General features: G+C 52.7%; 1 protein-coding gene across 3 annotated transcripts; it reads right to left on the reverse strand.

Moving 5' to 3' along the window:
• Positions 1 to 586: 586 nt before the first annotated feature.
• MERTK (MER proto-oncogene, tyrosine kinase) lies at positions 587 to 24,124 on the reverse strand. Of its 3 annotated transcripts, none has more exons than XM_068675190.1 (19): positions 23,855 to 24,124; positions 19,911 to 20,277; positions 19,357 to 19,457; positions 18,976 to 19,149; positions 16,686 to 16,772; positions 15,695 to 15,810; positions 12,171 to 12,354; positions 11,709 to 11,860; positions 8,239 to 8,389; positions 7,871 to 8,024; positions 6,406 to 6,491; positions 5,968 to 6,063; positions 5,561 to 5,641; positions 4,846 to 4,938; positions 4,598 to 4,716; positions 3,715 to 3,824; positions 3,210 to 3,369; positions 2,681 to 2,817; positions 587 to 1,145 (listed from the first exon to the last, which is right to left on the reverse strand). In XM_068675190.1, the coding sequence occupies exons 1-19, from the start codon at positions 23,913 to 23,915 to the stop codon at positions 662 to 664; spliced, it is 2,913 nt and encodes a 970-aa protein (XP_068531291.1). In that variant the 5' UTR covers positions 23,916 to 24,124; the 3' UTR covers positions 587 to 661. The 3 variants fall into 3 exon arrangements, with proteins under 3 accessions (XP_068531291.1, XP_068531292.1, XP_068531290.1); XM_068675191.1 differs by having other exon boundaries at positions 7,871 to 7,991; positions 8,239 to 8,392; XM_068675189.1 differs by having other exon boundaries at positions 8,239 to 8,392; positions 23,855 to 24,123.
• Positions 24,125 to 24,680: the final 556 nt, after the last annotated feature.

Genomic DNA, 24,680 nt, shown 5'->3' on the forward strand with positions numbered 1-24,680 from the left:
GAGGGCATCACAGGGCTACTCCATCCCTCCTGGGCTTCCACATTACAGCCTCTCATCTCCCCGTCCTGGTGGAGGAGTGATGGTTTTCTCGGCGCTCAGACGGGCAGGATGCTCGGCGACTGGCACAGGTGGCAGGGCCACCCCTGCAGCCTGCCACTGGCCCCACCGGGATGCACCAGGGACAAACCAAAACCTGTGGTCCGTGAGAGGGGATTTTGAAGCACCTGGAGCACCTGTTTGGCATCCACTTTGTGATTTTCAATGGAGATGTCCCGCAGCATGAAAGCCCCCCAGAGGACTGTATGTCAGCGCTGACCACCCCCAGGGCTGCCTGTTGAAAAAGCCCTGGAAAATGCTGAGAAAAGTTAAAAAAAAAAAAAAGAGAGAGAGAGAAGAAGAAGAGGAAGAAAATAAAAGGAAAGAAAAAGCCACCTGAGGCCAGCTGCATGGCTGCATCACCTTTTTGGTGCCAGCCCAGCCTCTCAAATACATAAAAAATAGTTATGGCATTTAATTACCAAATAAGCACAAAGCCCTGTGACTTCAGCCCAAGAAGGGCTGGGCTCCCCTGTGAAAATAACGCAAGAAGAAATAAGACTGTTTATTAAAATATAATCTCTCTGTCCTTCTTTCTGAGCCCTGCTCTGTGCAGGAGTCCTGTTCACAGCAGCACTGCGGAGTCCTCGGAGCTATCGGCGCACCGTGGCTCGGGCACAAGGGAGCTGCCAGCGGGCAAGGTGCTGGCCTGGGTCCACGCCGAGCCCTCGGGGGCCGCCCCGTGGGGCAGCAGTGGGACGTAGGCATCCTCCGTGGGGCTGCCCGGCTGCTCCTCGCCCTCGAGGACGTACCTTGACCCCCATTGTTCGCTGCCGTGGACGTCCACGGCCACCAGGGCTGCCTGCGCTTGGGAGCAGCAGGGCCCGGCAACGTCCCCGGGGTCCAAGTCAGAGTCCGCCTGGGGGAACCCTGAATCCTGGGTGGAGTCCGGGCTGTCCTCCGGCAGGCTGGTGTTGATGTAGATGACTTCCCCGGGCCCCCGCAGGGCGGGCAGGCTTTCCAGCAGCTTCTCCAGGTGGACTTTCAGCTGTGAGAACGTCGGCCGGTCAGCGGGGTCGGCTCTCCAGCATGCAGACATGATTTCATACCTGGAAATGAGGAGAGGGATGCGGCTATCGCAGGGGATGCAACCACTTGGCTCTGGGATGTACGGGAGCTAACTCTCCCCGACAGCTGGAAACTGAGTAAATGCTGAGCCACTTTGCACCAAAGCAAAGCAAAAGCAGCTCCCCCAGTTGGTGCAACCGCCCGATGCAGGGCCGCATCGGCCCAAGCAGCTGCTACCAGCTGCTGCAGTCTCTCTCACTGCCTGACACGTGGAGGCACAGCCCTGTGATCAGCCCAGTGCCACGGGCAACCGTGGTTTGTCGTGGGCCATGGGAGGCATGAAATGCAGCAAGCAGGACGCAGCTTGAGCCTCTGACAAGTGCACTCCATACGGGGCTGTGGGCTTGTGGCTGCTGCTTCAAAGCGGGGGGGTTAGGGCTCGCTGTGCAGCTCCTTGCAGCTTTGCTAGCTTCCAGGTTTGTATTTGCAGCTCTTAGCCAGGGGGGGTTCAAACATTACAGCTGCAAATCATGGGGACCAAAGGCCACACGGGCAGCTTCAGACAAGAACCCTCACCTGGCTGCTCAGGAGTGCCAGGTTTTGAGGTTTCCAATGGCCATGTTTTCCCTCCCCAGATTCATACATTTTAGGCACTGTAAGGCCCTGAGTAACTTCAGGGCATTTTGTGGGGCACAGATCTGCATCCCCTAGGCAAGACCTTGCAGCCAAAACATACTATCCTTAAAAAAAATAGTAATAAGAAGTCTGATTCCTTCCTTCACCACAAACTGCAGAGGGCACTGCTGCCATCTCTGCAGGAGCTGGCGAGGTGACCTCTGGCACTTCCCACCCACCCCATGCAAACAGCCCAGCGTATCAGCCTTCTGTGTGAGGCCCACAAACCCATTGCTTTCTTTTGGGGTATTTGTTAGGATTTGCCCTGGGGTTAAGATGCTTTTCCATTCCTGAGTCACACCCTGCTCTGCTCTGGGATCTGGCTCTTATTAGACACGTCAAAAGTCAGGAGATTAGGAAAATATCAAAGGTTCTGAGCTTTTGGTTTATGTCATACTTTCATTTAAAATTTGACCCACACCATTATTCCGGCCAGCCGTCTTCTAAGAGGAAACCTGTGTGTGTGTTCCTGCACACTCCCTGCCTGTCAATCCCACAAGGAAGGAAAGGTTAAATTCTCATCATTTCAACTTAAATTCAGTCTTTAATAACTTGTGTTTCTGGGGACTGTCAGAGAATCAAGGGGGTGAGCTGGGAGGTGATTCCTGGCAACAAAAAGCAGGTCTGCTGCAGGTGGGAACCCAGGCAAGCAGAACAGTCTCCAGTTGTACTGTCAGATACAGCTTTGTGGGCTCTCAGCCAAATTCAGGGCTGAGCCACAAATGCACAAGTAATTGTTGTGTCTTTAAGGGACGTTGTCAGCAACTGAGAACCACGGAGCATGAGGAGCAACACCCCACAGAAACAAAATCAGCCAAGGATGAGCAGTGCACAGGTAGTTTGCAGCTAGACAGGGTAAACAGGCCATGCTGCAGCCCTGACACAGCAGCGTAATACTCACAGCTCATCTAAGCAGTCCTCAGGCTTTTTCAGCCGCTGTCCATGGAAGAGATACTCATAGATCTCATGGTTCTGGACTCCTGGGTACGGAGTCATCCCTCGGGTCGCTATCTCCCACATGGTAACGCCAAATGCCCACTGCGAGAACAAAGGGAAAGCGTGCTAAAAGGACATTTCCAGGAGGAATGAATGAGTCTTTTCATGGGGAAAGGTCACTTCCTTTCATCCACTGGACTCTCGCACAATGCTAATGGTTGTATCTTCAGTCCTGCCTTCCCCAAAATTGGAAATAATAAGCAGTGCCATAGAACAGGCGAGTGGCCCACTCAGGAAACTTATTCCAGGATGCTGGGCAGGCAATGAAAGGTCAGCACGGCTTGTTACTGACAGCCTCCCGCTCCCCTGGCTTTTGCACTTGCAAGGTACAAGAACAACCACAACAAAGTGCCGCAAGCACGGAAGACTCAACCCACGGATCAGTCTCCAGCTCTTGCCTCCTGCTTTCTGGCTGCCCAGCCGTGGGTACCTACCACGTCACTCTTGGTGGTGTAGACGCGGTCTGCCAGAGACTCTATTGCAATCCACTTCACTGGCATTTTGGCTATTCGGCCCTGACGGTAGTAATCGCCGCTGTAAATCTTCTTGGACAAGCCAAAGTCTGCCACGCACACCGTCATGTCGTCCCGTAGCCTGCCAGGTGGAAACAGGGTCAGAAAGGGCTGGAGAGGCACAGTTTGCATTACTGACAGACATGCGAAGGCTGATGCACATGCCTTCTGCAGGCTGGCCCTTGAAACACATTGTATGCGACTGCCTCCCGCTTCTACAGATCAAAGAACGACAAGAAAGAAAAGCTTGATGCACCAGATTCTGAACTAGAAACCTGAGATTGATCTCCTTGCCTGTGCCTCTCCAAACCAAGGGAGGTTTTGCTTAAGGAAACCCAAGCTGTGTGCTCATTCGTAGTGCTACAAAGCCACAGGGCTTCCACTGATACTCACCCTGCCAGGCCAAAACAGAAGAAAGCAGACTCACATGCAGTTCCGAGCTGCCAAATCCCTGTGGAGAAACTGCCGACTGCTCAGGTACTCCATCCCCAGGGCAATATCCACCATGAATTTCAGCAGCGTCTGCAGGGGCACGAACTGGGAAGGGAGGATGTGGGTTAGGTGGCCCGAGTGCTTTGGGAAGCACGTATGGTCTGACCTGAAATGCCTCCACTGGCCACAAGAGCCCATCCTGGCAAACCATATATCTCTGTGGTTTGCTGTAGCAGTGTCGTTTACCCTTCACATCTTTGCTTCCTCCTTTCACGTCTCTTGAACGCAGCCTGCAACTAGATAGTTTCCTTGTTGCCGATCCCACTAGCTGCCTTAACATCATGTATTTCTGACTAGAAAGCAGCTCTGCAGAAAAGGACCCTGGGGTCCTGGTGTGGAGCAAGCTGACCACGACTCAGCCATGAACCTTTGCGCTGATGAAGGCCAACCTCGTAGCCAGCTGCGTTAGCCAGACTGCAGCCAGCAGGGCAGGAGAAGATATTCTTCCCCTTTATTTGGCACTGGTGAGGCCACATCTGGATACCGTGTCCCAGTTGGGGCTCCTCAGAATGAAAAGATACTGACGTGTTGGAGCAAGTCCAGAGGAGACATCTAAGGTGGGACTAGATAAGATGGTGGACAAGGAGAAGCTGGGATAGTTGGGCTTGTTCAGCCTGGAGAGGGAAGGCAAAAATCCCACAGGCTTTTCTGGAGCCATATCCCACCACCACACCTGACAAGGCAGGGAGCATGACTACAACCAAGTCCTCTTGATGTTCTCCAAAAGCTAAGACAGGTTTTGCCTCCTGTTCCCAAGAGAGGCACAGTCACCCCTCGCTCCTGCAGGCACAGGGCCCTCTGCTCCCTGCACTCATTACCTGTGGGGCCATCTCCAGCCGGGACCGCAGCAGGAAGCTGTGCAGGTCACCATATTTCATGAACGGGAGGATCACCATGGGCTTGGGGACCTGCAGGGAGCTCAGCTCGATGCACACACCTGGAAAACACAGACAGTTTGTACAGCCCCATGGGCAGAGGCACCACAGTGTCCTACAGACACGTGGGACCTGAGCTCCCCAGTCCCGCTCCCCAGCCCAGCTGGAGGGCGGGCAGTGGCAGCCCGTACCTAGCAGCTTGATGACGTTGGGATGGTCGAAGTCCTTCATGCACGCTGCTTCGCTGAGGAACTCTTCGATCTCTCTTTGGGAAAAGTTATCCACTGGGAAGTGGAGAAAAGGGAGGAAGTGTAAAACCCTGAGAGCTTTAACGCTTTAATCACTGCTGCCACATCCCTTCACAGCACAGTGCCTGCGGGGGTGAGGGCGAAGGGACAGTATGACAGAGACAGGCTGGGGAGACCTCACATCAGAGGCTCACACCAGCATCGGGTTATTCAGCACATGCAAGCAGGGAACAGCCCCGTGCCATTTGTGCAGAAGCACCAGGCCCAGGATGGATGGAGACTGCAGCATGAGAGCATGAGGAAAGGTTAGACTTGTTTGGGGATCCCAAAAAGCCAGGGATCTCTTATCTGGATGGAGACAAGTACTGTCACCTCCCAGTTCTCCAAGGCAAACTTGGAAGTAAGATGAGCGTCACTTCCCAGCACGGCTTTGGGTGGAAATCAGCAAAGATCACAGCCTTGGTCATTGTTTGGAAAAGGGTCTGAGACAACCCACACCCTGTTCCCCACATCCCACCATGCTTTCCTTTCTGCTGCCCAGCTTCCACCCAACTGCCCCAGTTCAGTCTCTCTCCATCTGGCAGCAGGAGCTGTGGTCAGAGTGCCAGCACCCGCTTGGATGAACAACGCCAAGGTCTGCAAGGTTGGGGCAACTTACTCTTCATGGTCTTGACAGCCACCTTCAGTGGGGTGCCTTCGGGCTGGCTGAGACGTCCCTCCATCACTGACCCGAACTCCCCTGCACCGTCAGAAAGAAGCAAGCACTTTATCCACATCCTGAAGCCCCACCAGTTGGGACATCCCGATCTCCTCAAAAATCGGAAATGCTCTTAGATGGAGACCTTGTCCCCGAAAGGCTGAGGGGACAGACTTGCTTCTCATCGGTGGCAGAACAAGGACAGGAATGCAGGGGTCCGAATTCCCAGCCTGACATGTGGTTATCTTGACCCACCATCTCCTCCACATCCCCTGGGGCCAGACAATGGCACGAGCAGCAGCGGCAGCCCCTGCCCCATCAGTCTGGGCATGTGTCCATCCCCAGCCCCCAGCAGAACCATCACTCACCTTCTCCTAGGACCTTCCCCAGGCTGAGAGCATTTCTGTCAATGACAACGTCCTGCAGCTTCTGCTGGAGCTCGCTGCTGACACCCAGGCTGCCCACTGTGAGAGGGTGGAAAAGGAGCTTAGGTCATCTCCCACACACACCTCAGCCACGAGCTAACCGTTTACAACATCGCGGTGTTGCGTGGTACAAACAGAGGGACATGGCCAAGGGCCGGGATTTTGCAGCTTTGTAGCAAAGGAGCTTCCCCTGACACCCGTGGGCCATCCAGCTAGAGACAGAGCATCAACGTTTCACAGAGCACCAGGTGAGAGTGGCCAGCTTGGCAGACATGTGAAAAAACAGAATAATCAAGCCCCTAGCTGGATGCACACATTCACTGCTGGCTTGCCCTGCTGCCGCCCCTCACCTCCTCGTGGAGGGATAAAGAGAATGCTCACACGTTAGTTCGACAGCTCTCCGGCAGTAGGACTTCTTCGCCGTGTAACTCACCACCAGCTCTGAGTCATTTCTGCTGAAGGCATTCCTGGTGGGACAGAAAGAGAGTGTGCTAGGCCACTTCAGCTGGTTTTCCTCTGTTCAAGGAACTGCAGCTGCAGGCATGGGTGACCACAGAACTACCCATAATATCAGCAGCAAAGGAGGAAATGTACATTTGCTCTAATCTTTTTCATTTCCCTCTCACTGGATCAGTGCCATTGCCTACAACATCCGATCAAAACAGCCACTTGATAAACAAGGCTGATCTACAAAGGACTGAGTCACAGAGGTATTTCGGGGAGGAAATGGGATACTCATTTCCTAGTCAGACAGCAGTCTGGGCTGGTAGGAGTATGGTGCCCAGACCCACTGCTTCCTAAAGTGATCCCTCCTCTTGTGTGATACGTGTCAATGCTCCAGCTCCGCATTAGCACGTGGCCACCACAACCCTTTAACCAAAAAGAAACTATGGGAGCTGTACACCACAGCCCTGAAATGATGGGAGGCGGTTGGGAGGTGCCATGCAACCTCTCTGGAGCAGGGCCGTGCAGAGATTCAGCTCTGGGAAACAAGAACACAAAAAGCTCCACGGAGCTAGCACTGCAAGGACAAAGAGGTTCCCATAATGTTACACCAGTTAGAAAAGAGATTCTTACACACGGCCATTTTCCAGACTGGGATTGGGGTGATGCTGTGGGAGACCGAAGCAGATGTGGTTCCCTAAGCAGCTCAACAAACTCCCTTGCTGAAATGATGCTCTTCCAAAGGAGCTAATTTTATCATATTTCTGTTTGGCAGCAGACACCCAAATGGCAGCAATTGTAAGAAAAGCCGCTAACACCACCACAATTATTTAACACAAATAATACGACAGGGCAATTAAATGCCACTTAGAAAGTCACGAGGGTGGGTGAGTAGCACTGGCTTATTGTTGTAGATAACAGTCCTTTGTCCACATTCCCAAAAACGTCACAGTGCAGTCCAGCGGCAGGCTGTCTGCTCAGGGACGCTGGTGTTGCACTTAGCCTTTGGACCAAGATAGGTTTAGTGTGTGATGAGGCAGGACGGGTTTCTCTAGGTCACAGGACACAGGATATTATACAACTTTGTTCTCTTAACCACTGTGTCAAAACGCCAGGGCCAACCCCTACACCAAGCTGCACAAGTTCACTTCCCTTTAAAAATAGGAATAGCGAGCGAAAGGTGAACTGCCGGACTGAGGAAGGGAGGGGAAATACTGTTGTTGCAGTCAAAATACACTCAGGGGTCCCTCACCCCTGGCATAAAACATGCCACTTGGGGGAACAACACCAGTGCTGGAAGCAGAAGCCTTCTGGATCCAGTGGGGGCTGCTGGCAAAGCTCCCCTGCCCCTGGGAGCAGCCCAGCTCGGAGCACCACCGCCACTGCTCTCCCTTTGGCTTACCCGTACTTGGTCTCCATGCATCTTTTCTGAATGACCACGGACAAGCAGAGGATCAGCCCAACAGCAATTGTCCCGCAGATGAAGCCCAGGGCTATGATAAAGGAGTCTGCGTTCCCAGAGGCTGGAGTCGAAGAGGGGGCTGAGGTTATTAACCCTAAGGAAACATCCCGTTACCAGAGCTGCTGAAGGAGTCAGACTGCAGAGATCCTTTCCGAAGGCCCAGTAAAACCCCAGGGGTTACACAGGAGAGCAGGGTGCAAGGACTGGAGGGGCACACGGGGAGCTCTCCTGGCTACCAAAGCCCAAGGCTCCCATGCCATCCTCCATCCACACCCGGGCCACGCATGCAGAGAGGGGCGTCCCCTTACCGTTGTCAGGGATGAAGACCTCCACTGGGCTGCTGAAGGGCCCCACTCCCCCCTTGGTGACGGCCGCCACCCGTACGGAGCACGTAGCATTGGTGGCCACCACGGGCAGCAGGGCCACGCTGCTGTTCTGCTGGGCTTCGGAGGAGATGTTCTGCTGGGGGAGAGAGGAGAGGAGCCTGGGCTGGGGCAGGCGGCAGCCCGTCCCCACCAGCTGGGCACGGCAGGAGTGAAACCCAGCGATTTACTGAGAATTGTCCCCTCATTAAAAGTCCTGCAGTGCTTTGCTTCTAAAAGGCCAGAGGAAACGGAGCAGAAACAGCAAGTTATTTATGGAGAATAATAGCCCTGAAAGGACCGGATGAGATCTGGCAAGGAGCTGTGTGGTGTTTCCCGCCTCAGCCTTCTGCCTCTGTTGCTCTTTGCTTGTCAACAGCAACGGGACCAGCAGCCCGAGCCAGAAAAAGGCACAAAAGCCATCTTGCAAGGGAGGAGGAAAGGCATTGCGTGCTCTGGGGTCTGAAACACCTCTCTGCCAGAGTTGTCAACTCAGTTCCCTGCTTCTCAATGCCGACCTGCATTCCTACAGCGCACGGAATGACATCTTCCCCATGCCTGTCGTGCAGCACGGGGGGGCTGACACGGGAGGGGACGGCGTGGGCTCTGCTGGTCAGTGCCGAGAGCCTCCACGCTGGCAGAGCTTGTGTTTGCCAGCGGCAGCGACACAACACCGCCACTCCTTCGCAGGCACCTCTCCACTGCCTCCTGGTTTTGGCATTCAAGCACACTGCTGCAGGGAGTAGCTCTTGGGGCAGGTGTTTTCTGACTGTGGGTTTGCACCAAGCTAAGAGGATTTCCAGCTCGAGCAGCGTCTTTCCTTGCCTGGTAACATCACAGAAGTCGGCGCATTTCATGACACAGGCTTTTTTCCTTGATAAAAACCCAAGCGATCCCCATCCCTGCAAATTCCCTGTTGTTTCCCAATCTCGTGACTCAGCCAAGTGGCTGAGAAAGCGCCTGCTTCTGCTCCTTGCGAGCCAACTGCTGCCACACAACCCTGCGATGTGCAAAGCAGCTGGCGGCACGCTGAGCCCGGCTCCGAGCTGTGCCCAACCTCACGCTGCCCGGCAAAAACAGCGGCAGAGGTGGGCAAGGAGGAGGAAATCAGTACTGCCCAGAGGGAATCAGTTCCTGTTCCCAGTCATAAAGGAGCCACGGAAACGGATGTGAAACATGGACAAGCACCAGGCAGAGCTCCACAGGCTCTAGCAGAAGGCGCTGCCCTGAGGAACACGCACGGTCAGACCAGGACTGGACTGATGCACGCTCCCACACTCCTCCTTCCCAACCACTTGCTTTAACAGCATCCTTCGGTGGAAATCCACACAAGCTCATTTCCCTGCCACCAGCCCCAAAAAGCCACAGGGATCCCTTAATCTCTCACGCAGCCCTGCTGTGTCATCTGAGGACAGCGTCGCGCAGATATCAAACAGACTGTGGAGAACATGAGCACATTTTCAATGCAGACAGCAATTCCGGCAGGACAGAGCTGCCAAATTTAATGATTTTTATGAGCCTTGTGGTGGTTGAGGAATTTCTTCACATCCCAGCTCCTGGAAGCATGGGTCAAACAGGAATTGCTGGTTGAAGAATAAAATAAGAGCTTTTTGAGGTTTTTAATACCGTTTTTAAACTAGTTGTGGAGCACAGGAGGCCTGCAGGTGGCCCTGCTGACACAGAAATACAGAACCCCACCGCATTGATTGTGCCAGGATTTTTTAATGATCATTATTCGGGGGAAGTCTGACCTGAGAAGGGCAGGTATTACTGCTGCGCTTGTGTACAAAAAAAGTACAGGAGGACAAAAGAAGTAGGGAGTATCTGGCATTTAATATCTAGCCTGTCCAGAGTAGAAATGCAGGGGATTTATTTCTGGAAAATAAGAGCTTTGCCATTTGACAGCAAGCACATTGCCCTTGTACTTCAGTTTGTTTGTCCATCGGCTCCAGCAGACAGACCACAGCAGCTCGGGAGGTGCTCTGGAGAGAGGATGTGGGACCACTGCCATTGCCATGCCTCTCAGTTCTGAAACAGCCCTTACAAAAACAAGTGCTGACCCCTGCTTTTGTCTGTCTGCCTCCAGACATTTGTACAGGCATTTTTGCCTTCCAGAAAACCTATAAGGTGATGAAACAAATCAGCACCGAGCACAACTGCACCCTTTGGTCTGCAAAGCCAAGGTTATCTAAAAAACACCTCCCTTGCAGAGCTACCTCCCTTCAGAACTTACTCCACACCAGAGGGGATTTTCAAGCCTCCCGAAAGCCAGCATGAATGAGAACACCGATTAACCAGGGACATAGGCAGAAATTTCACCGCTTAAGCATTTAATTGGAAACGTTATCTAAAAAAAAACAAAACAAAAAAAAACAGGCTCCCAGGGCTTAAAGGGCAAGTCTTGTTTTTTACTTACTGCTTGGAGATGACAAATGTGTCAGCATTTTTTTTCCATGCCAGTCACAAGACCATAATATTGTTTCCCTGACTTCATTCGGTCTGGATCTATACATGCTCTTTTTCAGAAACATAAAAGGAGAACAGAAAATGCAGCATCTTACAAAAAAAGAGCGTGAGTCACTCTTTCCACGCAGGCTTTAGGTCTTCAGTGCCTCTCTGTGCTTTCAGCCTGGGACAGAGGGAGACCAAACCACAGTGCAGAGGCGATGGCTGGATGCTTCCATGCAATTATCCAAAGGCTCCCTAGCCACAAGCAGAGCCTGGATGGGATGCTGTCTCCCATCTCCAGTGTTGCTTTGCCCAAAAGATTTGCTGCTAAGCAAAACCCTTTGCTTCTAACATGCCCCAAAGCCTGTGAAAGGCAAGCAAGACCGTGCCAAATAACTTCACGTACTTATGGACAGGCTCCCTGCCCCAAAATGTTCCTCAAGCTAAAAAACTCTGTGCCTTTTTGCACTGAGTTTGCAGAAGAGTTAATGCATGGAATAAATCCCATCTGAGTAAGGAATGACTCAAAATTCGGGGAGCAAATTCTCCCAAACACCTTACAATTGACTCCATTGCTAAAAGCACCAAGAGATGCTGCCAACATCCCTACTGCCACTCCAAAGATCATACCAAAGGTTTTTGTCACCAAGAGCATCTCCCTTCTATTTTAAAGCAGATTCTGACTGGCACCAAGGAGCCAAGGTGGACAAGCCCCATCTCCTTTAGGCAGACCTGCTTCTTCCCAATATTAACGACACGGGACATCACCATGAGTTACACACCCCATTAGCATGCACCAGAGAGACCACTAGTATATAAGAAGCCCAGGTGAAAGTGCAAGACAACAGACAAATGGGCTCAGAAAGAACATACAGAAGCACCAAGAGCAAATGGGACAACCTTGCTTGATGCCTGCTGGGATTTTTTCTGTGCTTCAAAGCTTCATCCCTATTCCCCTGGTGACTTACCAACCCCTTGGAGTCCCGCCAGCTGTGCCAGATGCGATAGCCCTGCAGTTCTCCATGTATCCTCTCCAGGGGTGGCTTCACCCATCGGATCTCCAGGAGTGAGCTGGATTCATTGAACGACACTGTGACATTCAGTGGAGGGGTTGTAGGAGCTGCAGAAATCAAAGAGAAAGAAGGTGAGAGGGCCGGGTGGATGTGCACAGCCCCTGGGGACACAGTAGGCAGACTGAAAATAAGTTCAACTAGGTAGCATGCAGTATTTCCAATAGCTTTTAATATTTCCAGCAGGTGACTGATCACCCATGGGTAAACTTCCTTTCTCCAGTCAAGAGAGTCAGGATGCCCCAACCTGTAAGCAACCATCACTCTGAACCAGCACCTCCTCCAGATGGTCCTGCACAAAGCACAGTAGCACGCCTCAGGCAGGGAAACCCTTCTCAGTGCTAGCGACTCACTTCCTACCTCCTTCCGTGGTACTGGCAGTTATCCAGGGGCTAAATGCTGACCAGCCAACTTCATTCTTGCAGGAAACACTGATGTTATAGTCTGCCATGGGCCGCAGCTGCTGGATGTGATACACATGGGGAGGCACCGAGGTGTTGAAGAGCAGAAGTGAGACATTGCTTCGTGGAACAGCTTCCTTGACCTTAATTGAAAAATCAGTCCAGAAACAAGGATTAGTCAGCAACAACCTGCAGGGTGAGACACACAGCGGGATTTTACATCTGTAAACAGGATCTAGAGCCCTGCTTCTCTCTCTCGCTCTCTCTTCCATCAAAACAACACCAAGGCCTCATTCTTGGATGCTGCCTCATCTCCACCGAGTGGAAAGCTGACAGCAGGCCATTCACAGAACCCAGGACTAGGTCTGAAACGCATGTGGGAAAGAAAGAGCTGCAGCAGGGCCATGGCAGAGATGTGTGAAGCTGTAGACAGGGGAGGAAGGGATGATTTGCTGTTTCTTGTGACTGGAAGCAAAAGGAGCACCCAATAAAATTACCAGGCAGCAAATCTCAAACAAACAAAAGGAAGTCCTTTTTCATGCAGCACATCATTATAGCACAGAACTTACCGTCATCAGATGTTATGGGAGCCAAGAGAATAAACTGCCTCAGAGGAGCATTAGACAAATTGCTGAGGCACTGGGCTGCCAAGGGTATTAAGGATGAAGGTCTAGATGCAACATGTGGCTCAGGAAGGCTCTAAAGGTTCTCTCCCTTTGGGGACCTCACTTTATTAGCACAGACTTCCCTCTCATGAAACCCTCTGGAAAAACTAATTGCAGACCTCATTAAACTCCATCATCACACATAACAGAGTGGATGAACTCAACACATTAAAAACAAGCCATGAGTTTTGGAACTGTTTTTCGCAACGTATCAGGGCTGAAGAAACTCGCTGAGGGCACGAGTGCCATGTCACTGCCCACATGGCCCATGCAGCTCTCTGGAAAGCATCTCGTTTTGTGCTGGGACCTGTGTGCAGTGCAGCCGGCAGTGCCGCAGACCATAACGGGGCTGATCCGACCCCGGACGTGAGGCTGGGACAGCAAGCTCCAGCTCCGATGAGGCGTGAGAGCCACCCGCTTGCTCAACGAGACCTCTTCTGTTTTGCTTTCTACACGCATCAGCAAAGTTCTGGGAACACAGCAAGCACCACGACAGCTGCTTGGGCTGGGAGAGTGGACAAAAAGAGGAAAGAGCAGGAACAACACGAGCGAGGCTAGCTCAGAACACAACCCAAGGCAGGATGTGTTTCAGCATGAACCAGGAATGGAAAGTTGTACACTCCTTCCAGAAGTCTCCATGCATACTTTGGGGATGGCAAGAGACCTGCCTTTGGGCTTGAGGAACAACACCAGGTAGCTCAGTGTGTGCAAGACGGTCTCAGCATCGACAGTGGATGCATTTTCCAGCAAAAATGAAACAGCTTCAGCTTCATAAAGCTCAGAAGGCCCCCAGGCTGTCACTAAATTGATTTGATGGAGGTGAGCTGCCATCAGACAAACTTGCAAGCAGCTGCTGAGAACACCCCTGAGACTGGCTGTTCTTCTGAGCACCAAACCCAGATCCACTATCTCAATCCTATACCTGTGTTCTGGAGAGAACCTACCAGATTAAAGCGTTTTTAAAAAATCACGCTTCTTATAAACTTAGCTTGAATTTGCCGGGTGTGATACCAACAGCTTCCATTTTAAGCACCAGCATGCTCAAAAATGAGTTACATGGTCAGCGGGCCACACCACTCAACCTAGGGGATTATCAAAGGGGACAGGAGCAAAAAGGCTTAGTCACAACTGTGTTTTTGCCAGATATCATGTCTTGTTTTCCAATTTGAAAGGCTATTTCCTAATGACAGACCATGAACATTAAGTCATAGGAAATTCCTTGGCTCTCCACCCCGCTTCCTGAGCTCCGTTAGGAACGCAGCAGTGGACACGGTGCTAATATTAGCTCCAGTACCTTTCCCCTCTGTAACTCCTTTCACTTTTACCTGCCTTCAAACATCCTCGCTCTCCTGGGAGGTCAGAGAAGCTGTCACACAGAAATGGTGGAGATGGCTGAAACAGTCTGTCCTCCAGCTCTTTCCCCCACAGCGCCTTTCGCCCAGGCATGGGCGCTAGCAGAGCTCTGAGTTGCAGGAGGATATCTGAGGGTTACAGGAGGGCATCAGCCCAGCCTGGGGCTGGAGCTCCGCTGTCACCGCTGCCACCCAGACTTCAGGGCGTTTTCTCTTCCTACCAGTAAGAGTTCACACGGTACATTTAAACCACACAACTTTTTATGTCCTGAAAGGGATAAGACCTTTGAGGTAAGAACACAGGGTTTGCTCTGACGTGGAAGTTAATGAATACAGAGGGTTTGTAAATGCCAAAATTTTGGCTGTCACAATACACTGAATTCACTCTTTGTAGCGTCTCTCCTAGCAGACCACTCCTCATCCCAGAATAGACTGTATGTTATCGGAACCAGAATACAAAATAGCCATTATAAAAAGCACATCCAGAAGAAAGCAAGCAATGGTCTTGGGCCGTGAAACCCAGCAATGTCAAAGAGAGGGAGCAGGCAGAAATTGTTTGCAGGGTTTCATGAAAGCTATAAAGATGGCTTTCTCTGACTTGTCCAGGAGTCAGACAGCCCCTCAGGGCTCCCAGGACTCACAAGGTGTCAGGAGTGGAGAGCTGAGAGAAGTCTCCATCTCTGAGACCCATCAGGAAGGCCACCTGTGTGGGAAGCATTGATCAGGAGGTAAAAGTAGGGACAAGTATGTGCTAGCAGCAATTCAAGATGCACTAATTCTCCCAAAGAGCTACTCAGAGCATCTCTGGGCATCTCTCCATGAAGAGACATGACAACCTGGCTGTCTTGACTGAGAGATATAAAACCTCAATTCAGAGGTTCCTGTTTCCCTCTTCAATTATCTTTTCTATCTATTTCAAGTGAGATGAACTTCTGCCCTAATGACTCACTACTTGAGGACCAGTATTTGCATCCTGTTCCCTTTGCCCACCAAAACAGCTGTCTGGGTGGTGGCTCCCAGCATGGTACCTTCCTCCTTCGTCTTCTCTGCAGGACCCCTTTCACCAACCTTCCTCCCTTCTTCCACAACAGGCAGAGCAAAGCTGCACTTTGCAAGCAGCCCACGCCAGGCCTGCAGCTGGTCTGCAGCAGTTCCTGTAAAGCCTCCCGTGCCCCGTAGCAGTGCTCCAGCTGCCCCAAATCCCAGCACCTGGGGACTCTGCTCGCTCCTTAGCTCTGACTCCTTGGCTTCATGCAACCACAAACTCCCTGGCTTCCTGGACTGCAGGGCACCGGTGAGACAACATGACAGCTTCCCCTTTTTAGCCCACTATGAAAGTCCTGCTCAGTTTGCCCAAACTGATGCCCTGGTCAAATCTGTGTGGTTCATGCCAAACAACACTGATTTCCACCTGCCTTTGGGCATCTGCATGAGGAAGGTTGCGGAGGCAAGGGCCACACACTTACCCGGACACTGCAGCTGCTCAAGGCAGAGAATGCATCGAAGCCCGGCACCCAGGAGATCACGATACCGTGGGCCATTCTATTTAGGACATGAACGCTGGTGGGTGCAAATGGCATTCCTGCAAGGAAAATCCGAGTCCAGTCAGCTTTTAAACCTGCCCACCCTTGAGCTGGAGAACTACAGGATGTTCAGCCCACCCTGGTTAGTAGGGACACGCAGTGCTGGGGAGGTTAGGCAAGCATTGGAGGGCACATGGCCGCAGGAAGGCTTGTGCAAAAGCACGACCACCCGCACGCCTGGTACAAGCCCTGTAGGTTCATGCCCTTGCACAGACGTGGCACGTCAGGCTTCCCCAGGCAGCTCCTGGGGCTCAGTTCAACTGTGCAAGAAATCCAGGAACTGCTCCGGGCACCCCTACAGCCACGGCCGAATCCTGAACCAGCGTACCATGGGTATTTTGGACCACTGGGCAGGGAAGCAGAAGTCATTTGTTCTGACCATATTCTATATTTGTGTGCTGAAAGAGCACTCTGGGTTGCTTAGAGGCAATGACATATTTTGGGGAACACCTTCCTTGCATTGCTGGAGTGGGTCCCATCAAGAATGTCGAGCATTTCCATCATTTCCTATGGAAAATTGTGAGCACCGCCCTGGTAGTGAAGGAAGGAAAAGAGTGATACAGCCCTTCCGAAACCTACCCTGGGTTTGACAGTTCTGCTTTCAAATGTGCTTTTAGGTGCTTCCTCCCATGGCTGCGGTACTGGGACTAGGCTTAGTCCAAATGACGAAGCAGCACTGGATGACCCTGCTACTACGTGCATCCTGCTTGATTTTAAATACAGTTTTCAAAGAGGGAAAAACAAAGATGGGAAACCTAACAATACCACCTTCAGTTTCTGTAGAGTGACTGCTAGGAAGGGTGGAGATCAGGACAGCTCCTGCTTGTAGAGATTTGTACTCAACAGGTAACGCTAGAGCCTTGTTCCCACTTACCTTTCACATTGACCTGCACTAGGTTTGAAGTGGTCAGCCCTTTACTGTTGTGAGCCTCACAACTGAACAGTGCTGTTTCATTGAGACCTGCAGGGGAAAAAATGAGGACCTGTTGACTGCACCTTCACAAAATGTCCAAATCACACCAATTCACCACCTGCTGCTCACAGAAGACCATTGCAGCTTCCTCTGTCTTACTGTTGCTTGCTTTTTTTTTTTTCTTTTTTTTTTCCCGCACCACAATAGACCCCTTCTTTCCCATCTCTCTTTTTTAACACTCCCTACTGCAGCCCTTCTGCACTGGCAGCTGGCTGGCCGAGGGTGACCCACACTGGTGCAGCTTGCCCACCTTCCTCACCACAAGCGTGTGCATGCAGTCAGTGCGAGCTGCACACACAGGACAGGACTGTACATTTCGACGGCACCGTTGCACAACCTCCTGAGTAAGCACTTGTTTTGTGTTCAAAAAGGGAAAGGCAGAAAGCAGAAGAGCCCACCACCACAGTTTGAATCAGATGACCTATTGCTTTTCAAAGATTGCTCAAATCTCCCAGCTGGTAGTGGAAAAAGACCGCTTTTGGGGGCTGCTGGAAATACCCGAATGCAGACTGCTGCTGGTTTCCCCTGGGGCGTTAGCACAGCCTGTGCGAGATGAACAGTGGCTCTGGATTTTTGTCTCATGCAAAGGATGTTACTGCAGGCAAAAGGCTGTCCCTTGTGGCAGGTGGTGGCACAGGTGCCAGGGAGCACATCACCTGCTGCCTTCCCAAAGAGAGGTTCAAGTTTTGCACAGCATTCCCAGAAGTTTTAATTCAGCTTGGCAGCCTGCAGAGATCTACTTTAAAGTGCACAGTACAGTTATCTGACTCCGCAGTTCATTCACCTGAGTGTACAGCAGTTCGTTGGGAGGTCAGCTGCAAAGAGGGGAGAGTGTGGCTGTCCCTGGATGGAAATGGGGCCAGGGAACAGTGTACCAGCCTGTTCCACCGTATTAACATGTCCTGCTGATGTCTGGGTAATGTCCAAGCCTTGCTTTTACAGCCTTTTCCTCTCCAGTGTAACGAAAACAGATTTCTGTAGTTGTACAACTCAAATAAACCCAACTAACCCGGGCCCACAGAGTAATCAAGGAGCTTTGGACACCAAATCTAGTAGAGCCAGGACACAATCCTGTACCAAAAGCCTGGTAATCGATATTTTAAAACCATCCTTACCAGGGAGGAATTTAGTGAAATGCCTTTCCACCACTGCAGCATGAGGGGCTCGCTGCGGTGCCCTGGACTTGTCAAGCATCTACTCACACCTGCAGCAGTCCCCTTCTGTGTGAGGGCTTCTGGACACGGAGGGATTTGTCCAAATAACCCCATCCAGCATGTGCCAACCGGATGCAAGAACATCCAAGAGGAATGAGTCACTTCTTCCGGCTTTCACTGCCTTTTAAAGCATGCCTCTGGATGCCAAGACAAGTCAGTTATAGTCTAGTGGCCTCCTGCGTGTGAGCAAAACCAAGAAGCCCTTCCTCTCTTTTGCCTCTGCAGCAAAACCACTCTGGGTTTTATGTTACATGGAGGACTTTTCTCCCTATGCTCCACCAGGCTGGCAAGGAGATGTGATGCAGGGGCAAACTCCAGGTCTTCCAGAGACATTAAAAGGGGATGACCAGTAAAACAGCCTGTGCAAGCAGCAGTGTGCTGGTTGATGTGGCCACAGGCTACAAGAAAAATCTGCTTCTTGCTTTGGAAAGAGAATTTGAGTGCCCTGCCTCTTCCAAGGAAAAAAATCTCCAGCAGCAGCCAGAAGGGGTGGCACGAGAGCATGCTCCTTGTTAACTGCCGGGCTCTAAACAAAATTCAAGGATGTAGGTCCCCAAAGAGATGCCTAAGAGCCAAGCTGTGTGGGCAGCAAAGCTACCCAGCACCCACAGAAATGCTCTCCGAGGTCGCTACACATACTTTTTACCACACGCTTCCCTGCTATTACTCTGACTGACAAATCGTGCATCTGCTCCCCCTGGAACAGGTCCCCTCGTGTGCCATCACAGCCCCACAGCATTGACTCAGTGCTCGGTGACACATGATTGCAGCCTTCCAGCCCAGCACCAGCAACACACAGTGCCAAACAAAAACGAGGCAGGGTGGCAGTGCACGGGAACACCTCCCCTGCCTACCAGGAGCTGTGAGGCCAAGGTGATGGGCTGTAAGACTGCACGAGACATGCTTCTGCCCTTCCATCCCTCACAGCCACACAGAGGCATCCCAGTTTGCCATGGCAGGGTCACTGCTGGGCTCACCTGGCACCATCAGGACTGAATGGGAGATGTGGGGCTTCTCGTTAACCTTAACATTGTTGCGGACCCAGTAGATCTCCACAGGATCTGGCGGGCCCACAGCTTGGCACGTGAGGTTGAAGGGACTGTTCTTGGTGACATTCAGCTTCTCAGGCTGCCGAATGAAGTGTGGGAGCCCTGCACAGACACAAGAGATTCAGCAAGCTCAGCAGCACAGCTCCAACAACAACCCCACGCTGTCCCACCTGGGGCTGCCCCTTCCCATGCAGGACCCCCCATTTCTGGCGGGCAGATGGCAGCTCTCAGCTCCCGGGAGCTGCCTCTCAGCCAGGGCTCAGGGCTCTCACACCTCCAGCACTTCTGGCCCTTCTGCCTCCAGCTCACCTTCCAGCTGCACCAAGATGGGGTCTGACACAATCTCCATGCCAGAGATGTTGAGCTTGCAGACGTAGGACCCGTTATCTGAGCGCTGAGCAGCACGGATGCTACGAGAGAGAAGGGAGAGGTTCTGAGGGCTCTGAGGGGCAGGCCTGCCTTGCACACCGCTCCCACTGAGGACACAGAGAGGCTAGATGTGGGTTTAAATCAGTACCAACTACCCCACAGCACACACCTAACACATGTTGGGGTTGCAAAGCCTGGCTTAGGGGGCTAAGGCGAGCCTGAAGGAAGATTAACTCTGCTGCTGGCTGCTCTGCTGGCACAGCCTTTAATACAGATGGGTTGTCATGGGCAGGATGGGCAGACCTCTCCCAGCAAGGTGTCACAGTCTGCCCTGGGTACTCAGTGACAGCAAATCCAGCCCTCCCACACCCAAACACCGTCACCCGTTCCCAGTTCCAGTCCCAAGCCCCTGATAGCTGTGGGGCACCCTGCCTCTTCTCAAGAGCCACGCTGACATCCCTCCTCCCCATCTGCAGGAGGAAGGCTACGGTTACCTGAAGGTGGAGGTCATGGCCACCTCATCCTCGTCGGAGATCTCGAAGTGGCTGGTGGCGATGCGGTCCAGTATGTGCAGTTCCCTCCCGTCCTTCCACAAGGAAATGCCAGGGGCGTCCGGCCGGAGCAGCAACTGAGGTACTTTGATGGAGCAATTAAACGTGACATCCTTGTGTTCATTAATCACGATGTGTCCCACCGTGGGGTTAAATTTAATCTGCCCCAGGGAGCTGGCTGAAGGCTCCTCCCAGGCCTGCTTTGTGCCCTGGTGGGGCTGGTGACTGACATGGCTTCGCTTGGGGCGGTGGGACTCTGCCAAGGGGGCTGCCGCCGGGAGTGACAGATACGGCCTTTGGCCAGCATCATCTGCAAGAGACCTCAGTTTTGTTACCACCAGCCAGTGACCCTTCTAAAAATGCCCCCACCTCCAAAACCCTGCAAAGAGTCACTGCTTCCATTAATAATTAAAGGTAGCTCATTTACAGATGCTTCAAACATTCACCATCTCCAAGGGAGCTCTTCTAGAAGCTCCAGGGAGGAAACAGAGCTGGGGGCTGTTCCAAGACTGAACACATACGAGCAACACCTCCAAAAACACCTTAAAGCAAACCAGAAAGACCCAAGCTAAAGAAAGTGCTGGGCTCCTTCTGTTTTAGGAGGGGAGAGGCAGGAGCCGTTTGTGCTGAATTGCACCCTCGGGACTGGAACATAAAAGGAACCCCGGGCAGGAGGAATCTGGGACTCAGATTCAGAAAACCCCCTTCAGGGGCCTCATCTCAGGCATTTCCAGCTGGGAAAGAGTCCCCGCAGGGGATTTGTTTGATTTTAGGCTCTCTGCTCCCTTCCCAGCACAGGGTGAGCTCGGCCACAGGGGGACAGGGCCTGGCGGACCGGGTGACACGCGGGGCAAACGCAGTGCTCTGGGCAATCCTGCTGTGACCGCCCTGTGCATCCACAGCTGCCCCCGACCAGGGAGGTTTCTGTGAGTCAGTCACGAATGCCGCTGCTGAGAACTGCCCTAGCTGAGCTGCTTTGGTAAGGAAAATAACTGCAGGCCGACAACGACATGCCTTCAGACCGTGTGTAGGAGCTGGCTGCTGTTTAGCGTTGTTCTCCCACAGACTACCGTTTTCCAGACATTTTTCCCAAGAGAAGCCTATTTACCAGATCTTTCTGTGGGCTTCTCCTCCCCACCTACAAATCCCTTAACACACAAAGTCCTTGAACTGCGTTCTCCCCCTCCCTCCCCATGCAACCCACACCAGTCACAACCAAGAGCAGCCCCTCATGTAAAGCAATTCCCCCAAAACAAAAATGTATATTTACAAGAGAGAAGATCTAGAGAATATACCACAAGAAGGTGCTTTTACAACACTCCTTCTGAGCTTTTTGGGGAATTTGCAGGCATTCAGAAATCCCAAGTGGACTGGTAAATCTTCCTTGCTGGTTTCAGCAAGTAAGGGCATTGTGCCAGACAGGAATTCCATCTCAATTAATTTGCCTCTTCAAAAAAAAAAAAAAAAAACCCTCACAATTTAAAAAATAACATTGCAGGTAGAAAGTAGGATTGTTTTATTCAACCTGAGTTCAGCTGAGTTTGTTTTGAGGCAGGTCTCAGTCCTGAAACATCAGACAGCTCCAGGTTTTTAAAGATACGTCATTACTATCGTGAGTAATGGAGCATGAGCCCAGTGTACTTTACTCAGAGCCAAGAAACACAACCTAATTTTGAGGCTGGATATATTCCTTCGCTAAACTGCTCACTATTTTTAACCCTCAAGAAATAGTACTTCTAGCTAGAAACTTGAGAAGAGTTTTAAAGTTTGCCTGGTCGTACAGGGAAAGAGAAAGCCTCTCCCTGGTTAACACACAAAACAATGGGTTTCCCTTTCAGGAAAAAAAAAAAAAAAAGACCCTAAGCTTTCCAAACATGCTTCCTAATCTCCACCATCGCAACACAAACAAAGTCCATGTGACTGCAGCTAAAGGCAGACTACAACAATTTACTCACAGCGTGCAGGTGACTGGCTTTGCGAGGGGCAGATAGCCCCACAAACATTTTCCAAGAGCAAACAAACAAGCGAGCAACCCACAAAACCCTCCCCGTCTCCTGGCAGAGGTTAGCCAGGCCAGAGGCATTTGCTTCCCAACACAATCCAAGCAAACAGATTTCAGATTGCTGAATGAAGGTAAAGCAGGCGCCGAATCGAACCAGTAGCATTCGCGCTGCCTTGCAGGGCTTTGTTGTGCTCCCCGGGGCCAGTTTCTGGCCATCACCAGCTCTCCTCACATTAAGGACAAACTTCAAAAAGCTGAGGGGATCTTAGCCTCAATTTCAGTACTGATTAAATGGAAAGAGGTATTTGCTGGCCCAGGAATTAAATACTTTCCACTTTGACTCATGCTGGCAACAGGAATTCATCAAACCAAGGGCTCCCTTTTGAGCACCCCCCTTCCCCAGCTGTTTGGGGTGTGGATATCTTTGCAGTGTCCTCCAAGGGATTTGCCCTGCCTGCCAGGGCACCTCTCACCCATGTCCAGAGCGATTTGCTCAGGCTGGCCCTAAAAGACAAAGTCCAGGGGCTGGAGGCAGGCACGCGTGGGTGCCCACCATGCTGGAGCAACTCCGTCACTTCCCACAGCATGGCCTGAGGGAAAAGCTGGCATGGAAAAAAAATCCACTTGCAGGCATGATGCTGCTCGCTTGACATACCTGGGTTGGAAGCAAAACTAAGTGCTAGCAACACCATAGTACACTGCACAGACCAAACCTAGCACCGGAATAACCAAGCCTGATGACCAAGCAGGTGTCAGGGGAATAATGATGCTCAGCATCCAGCCAGCAGGTCTCACGTGCCTTCTCTGTTACTAGCCAGGAGAAGGGCGTTTTAACAATAAAGTCTGTCTGTCTTAGATGCAAGATACTTTATTACAGAAGACAACAATAAACAGGGAGTCTCACACCCCGCGAGTGAATCAAAAAGTTGTCCTTCTGTGGTCCCAGTACAGAAGGTATTAGAAAACACGCAGGTCTGCCAAAAAGCATTGTACATCTGTAGCCCTGGATTTCCCATTACTGGAAATAGTTCACCTGATGACAACAGCTTTCTGGTCAGGCACTTGTTGAAGTGAATCGTCACATTCAGACAGTGCGGGAGCCTGACCTGAGGAGGGATGCAGAGTGTCTGCAGAGTGCCTGCGGGGTCTCCTACCTCCAACCCACCCCCTGAGGCTGTCAGGAATGAATTTCCCCTGGGGACACACCTGACTACCAAAGAGATCCCGGGGCTCACACATCTTTTGTATTCATACAGCCCAGGGTTTCTGCTGAAATCCAAAAACAGCAGTGAGTTCCCGAACTGCAGACGTCCACAGCTCCAGCCAAGCCTGTTAACTCTCCCCTACCCAAAGCACACTCTGGCATCACCGCTGCTCCTGCCGGGAGCCACATCCTCACACCGATCCACGACCATCCAGCGACCCTCAGGGTGGGCTACAGACCCCCAACAGCTCCAGCTTCAGCGAAGCGTGGGGCAGCCCTGCTGATGGACGCTTTGCTCGTAAGCCCCCAGACCACCTCGGGTTGTTCGCCTTGCTTTTGCCAGGTAACCAAGCACCGCGAGGAGCGTGCCGGTGCCACGAACCACGATGCTTCGCAGCGATTTGGGGCACCATCACCCCGCAACCGGCCCACGGCCACCGGGACAGACCCCAGCCCCACCGAGGCACCCAGGGCCCAGCCCAGCGGGGGGGCAAACCCGGTTCTCTCCGCACGCATCCCCCAGAAAGAGTCGGCTGCTCGCTGCCCCCCCCGCGGAGGGGCTGACAGCGCTGTGCTCGCAGCGACGCCCCCGCCGGGCCGCCCGAAGCCCCCCGTCCCCATCCCCAGCGCCATGGCGGGGGGGTGCAGCCGCAGCCCCCCCAGCGGGCCCCCCAAACTCACCGGCCCCGCAGCGCAGCGCCCAGAGCAGCGCCCAGAGCAGCGCCCGGCGCCCGCCACCCATCCCGGCACGGCCACCGGCACCGTGCTGCGCCCTGCCCGGCTCGGCACGGCTCGGTACGGCTTGGCACAGCCCAGCCCGGCTCGGTACAGCCCGGCCCGGCTCGGTACGGCTCGGCACGGCTTGGCACAGCCCGACCCGGCTCGGTACGGCCCGGCCCGGCTCGGCACGGCTTGGCACGGCTCGGCACGCCTCCCGCGTCGAGCACGGGGCGGGGACAGCAGCGGGACGGGGTGTCCCGCAGCGGGGCGCAGGCTGCGGCTCTCCCATCTCAACACATCGGGGTTGGGTTTTGGGGTGGTCCTGCGTGGAGCGGGGAGCGGGACGCGATGCTCCCCGTGGGGCCAAGATGCTGGGCGCAGCCGCTGCTGCTCACGACCTGAGCTTGTCCATGGAGGGACAACTCCTTTGTGCTTGGGGACTGGCTGGGTGTGCAGGGAGGTATCAGGGATGCTTAGGCATGTTCTGGGGAGCAGCTCCTGTCTTCCCACCCTCCTCGTCCTGCAGAGCCCCACCGCAGCAGAGCGGGACATCGCTGCGGGGGGACAGGCACGGAGCTGGGAGCAGGGAGGGGAGCGCACAGGGCGCTGTGCCTGCCACCCGCCCGGGATTTTCTTGAACCAGAACAGCAGGGCAAGAGGGGACAGAGAATGAAAGGGGAATTTAAAAATAAAATAAAATGAGAAAACAGAAAAAAAAAAAAGCCAAATGAAACCTCTACATGACACAACCCATTTAGTGATTTAGTGTAAGGAGCAAAGCAGCACA

The sequence above is a fragment of the Anas acuta genome, chromosome 3, assembly GCF_963932015.1.
Source record: "Anas acuta chromosome 3, bAnaAcu1.1, whole genome shotgun sequence".
In the NCBI taxonomy this organism is placed as follows: Eukaryota; Metazoa; Chordata; class Aves; order Anseriformes; family Anatidae; genus Anas; species Anas acuta.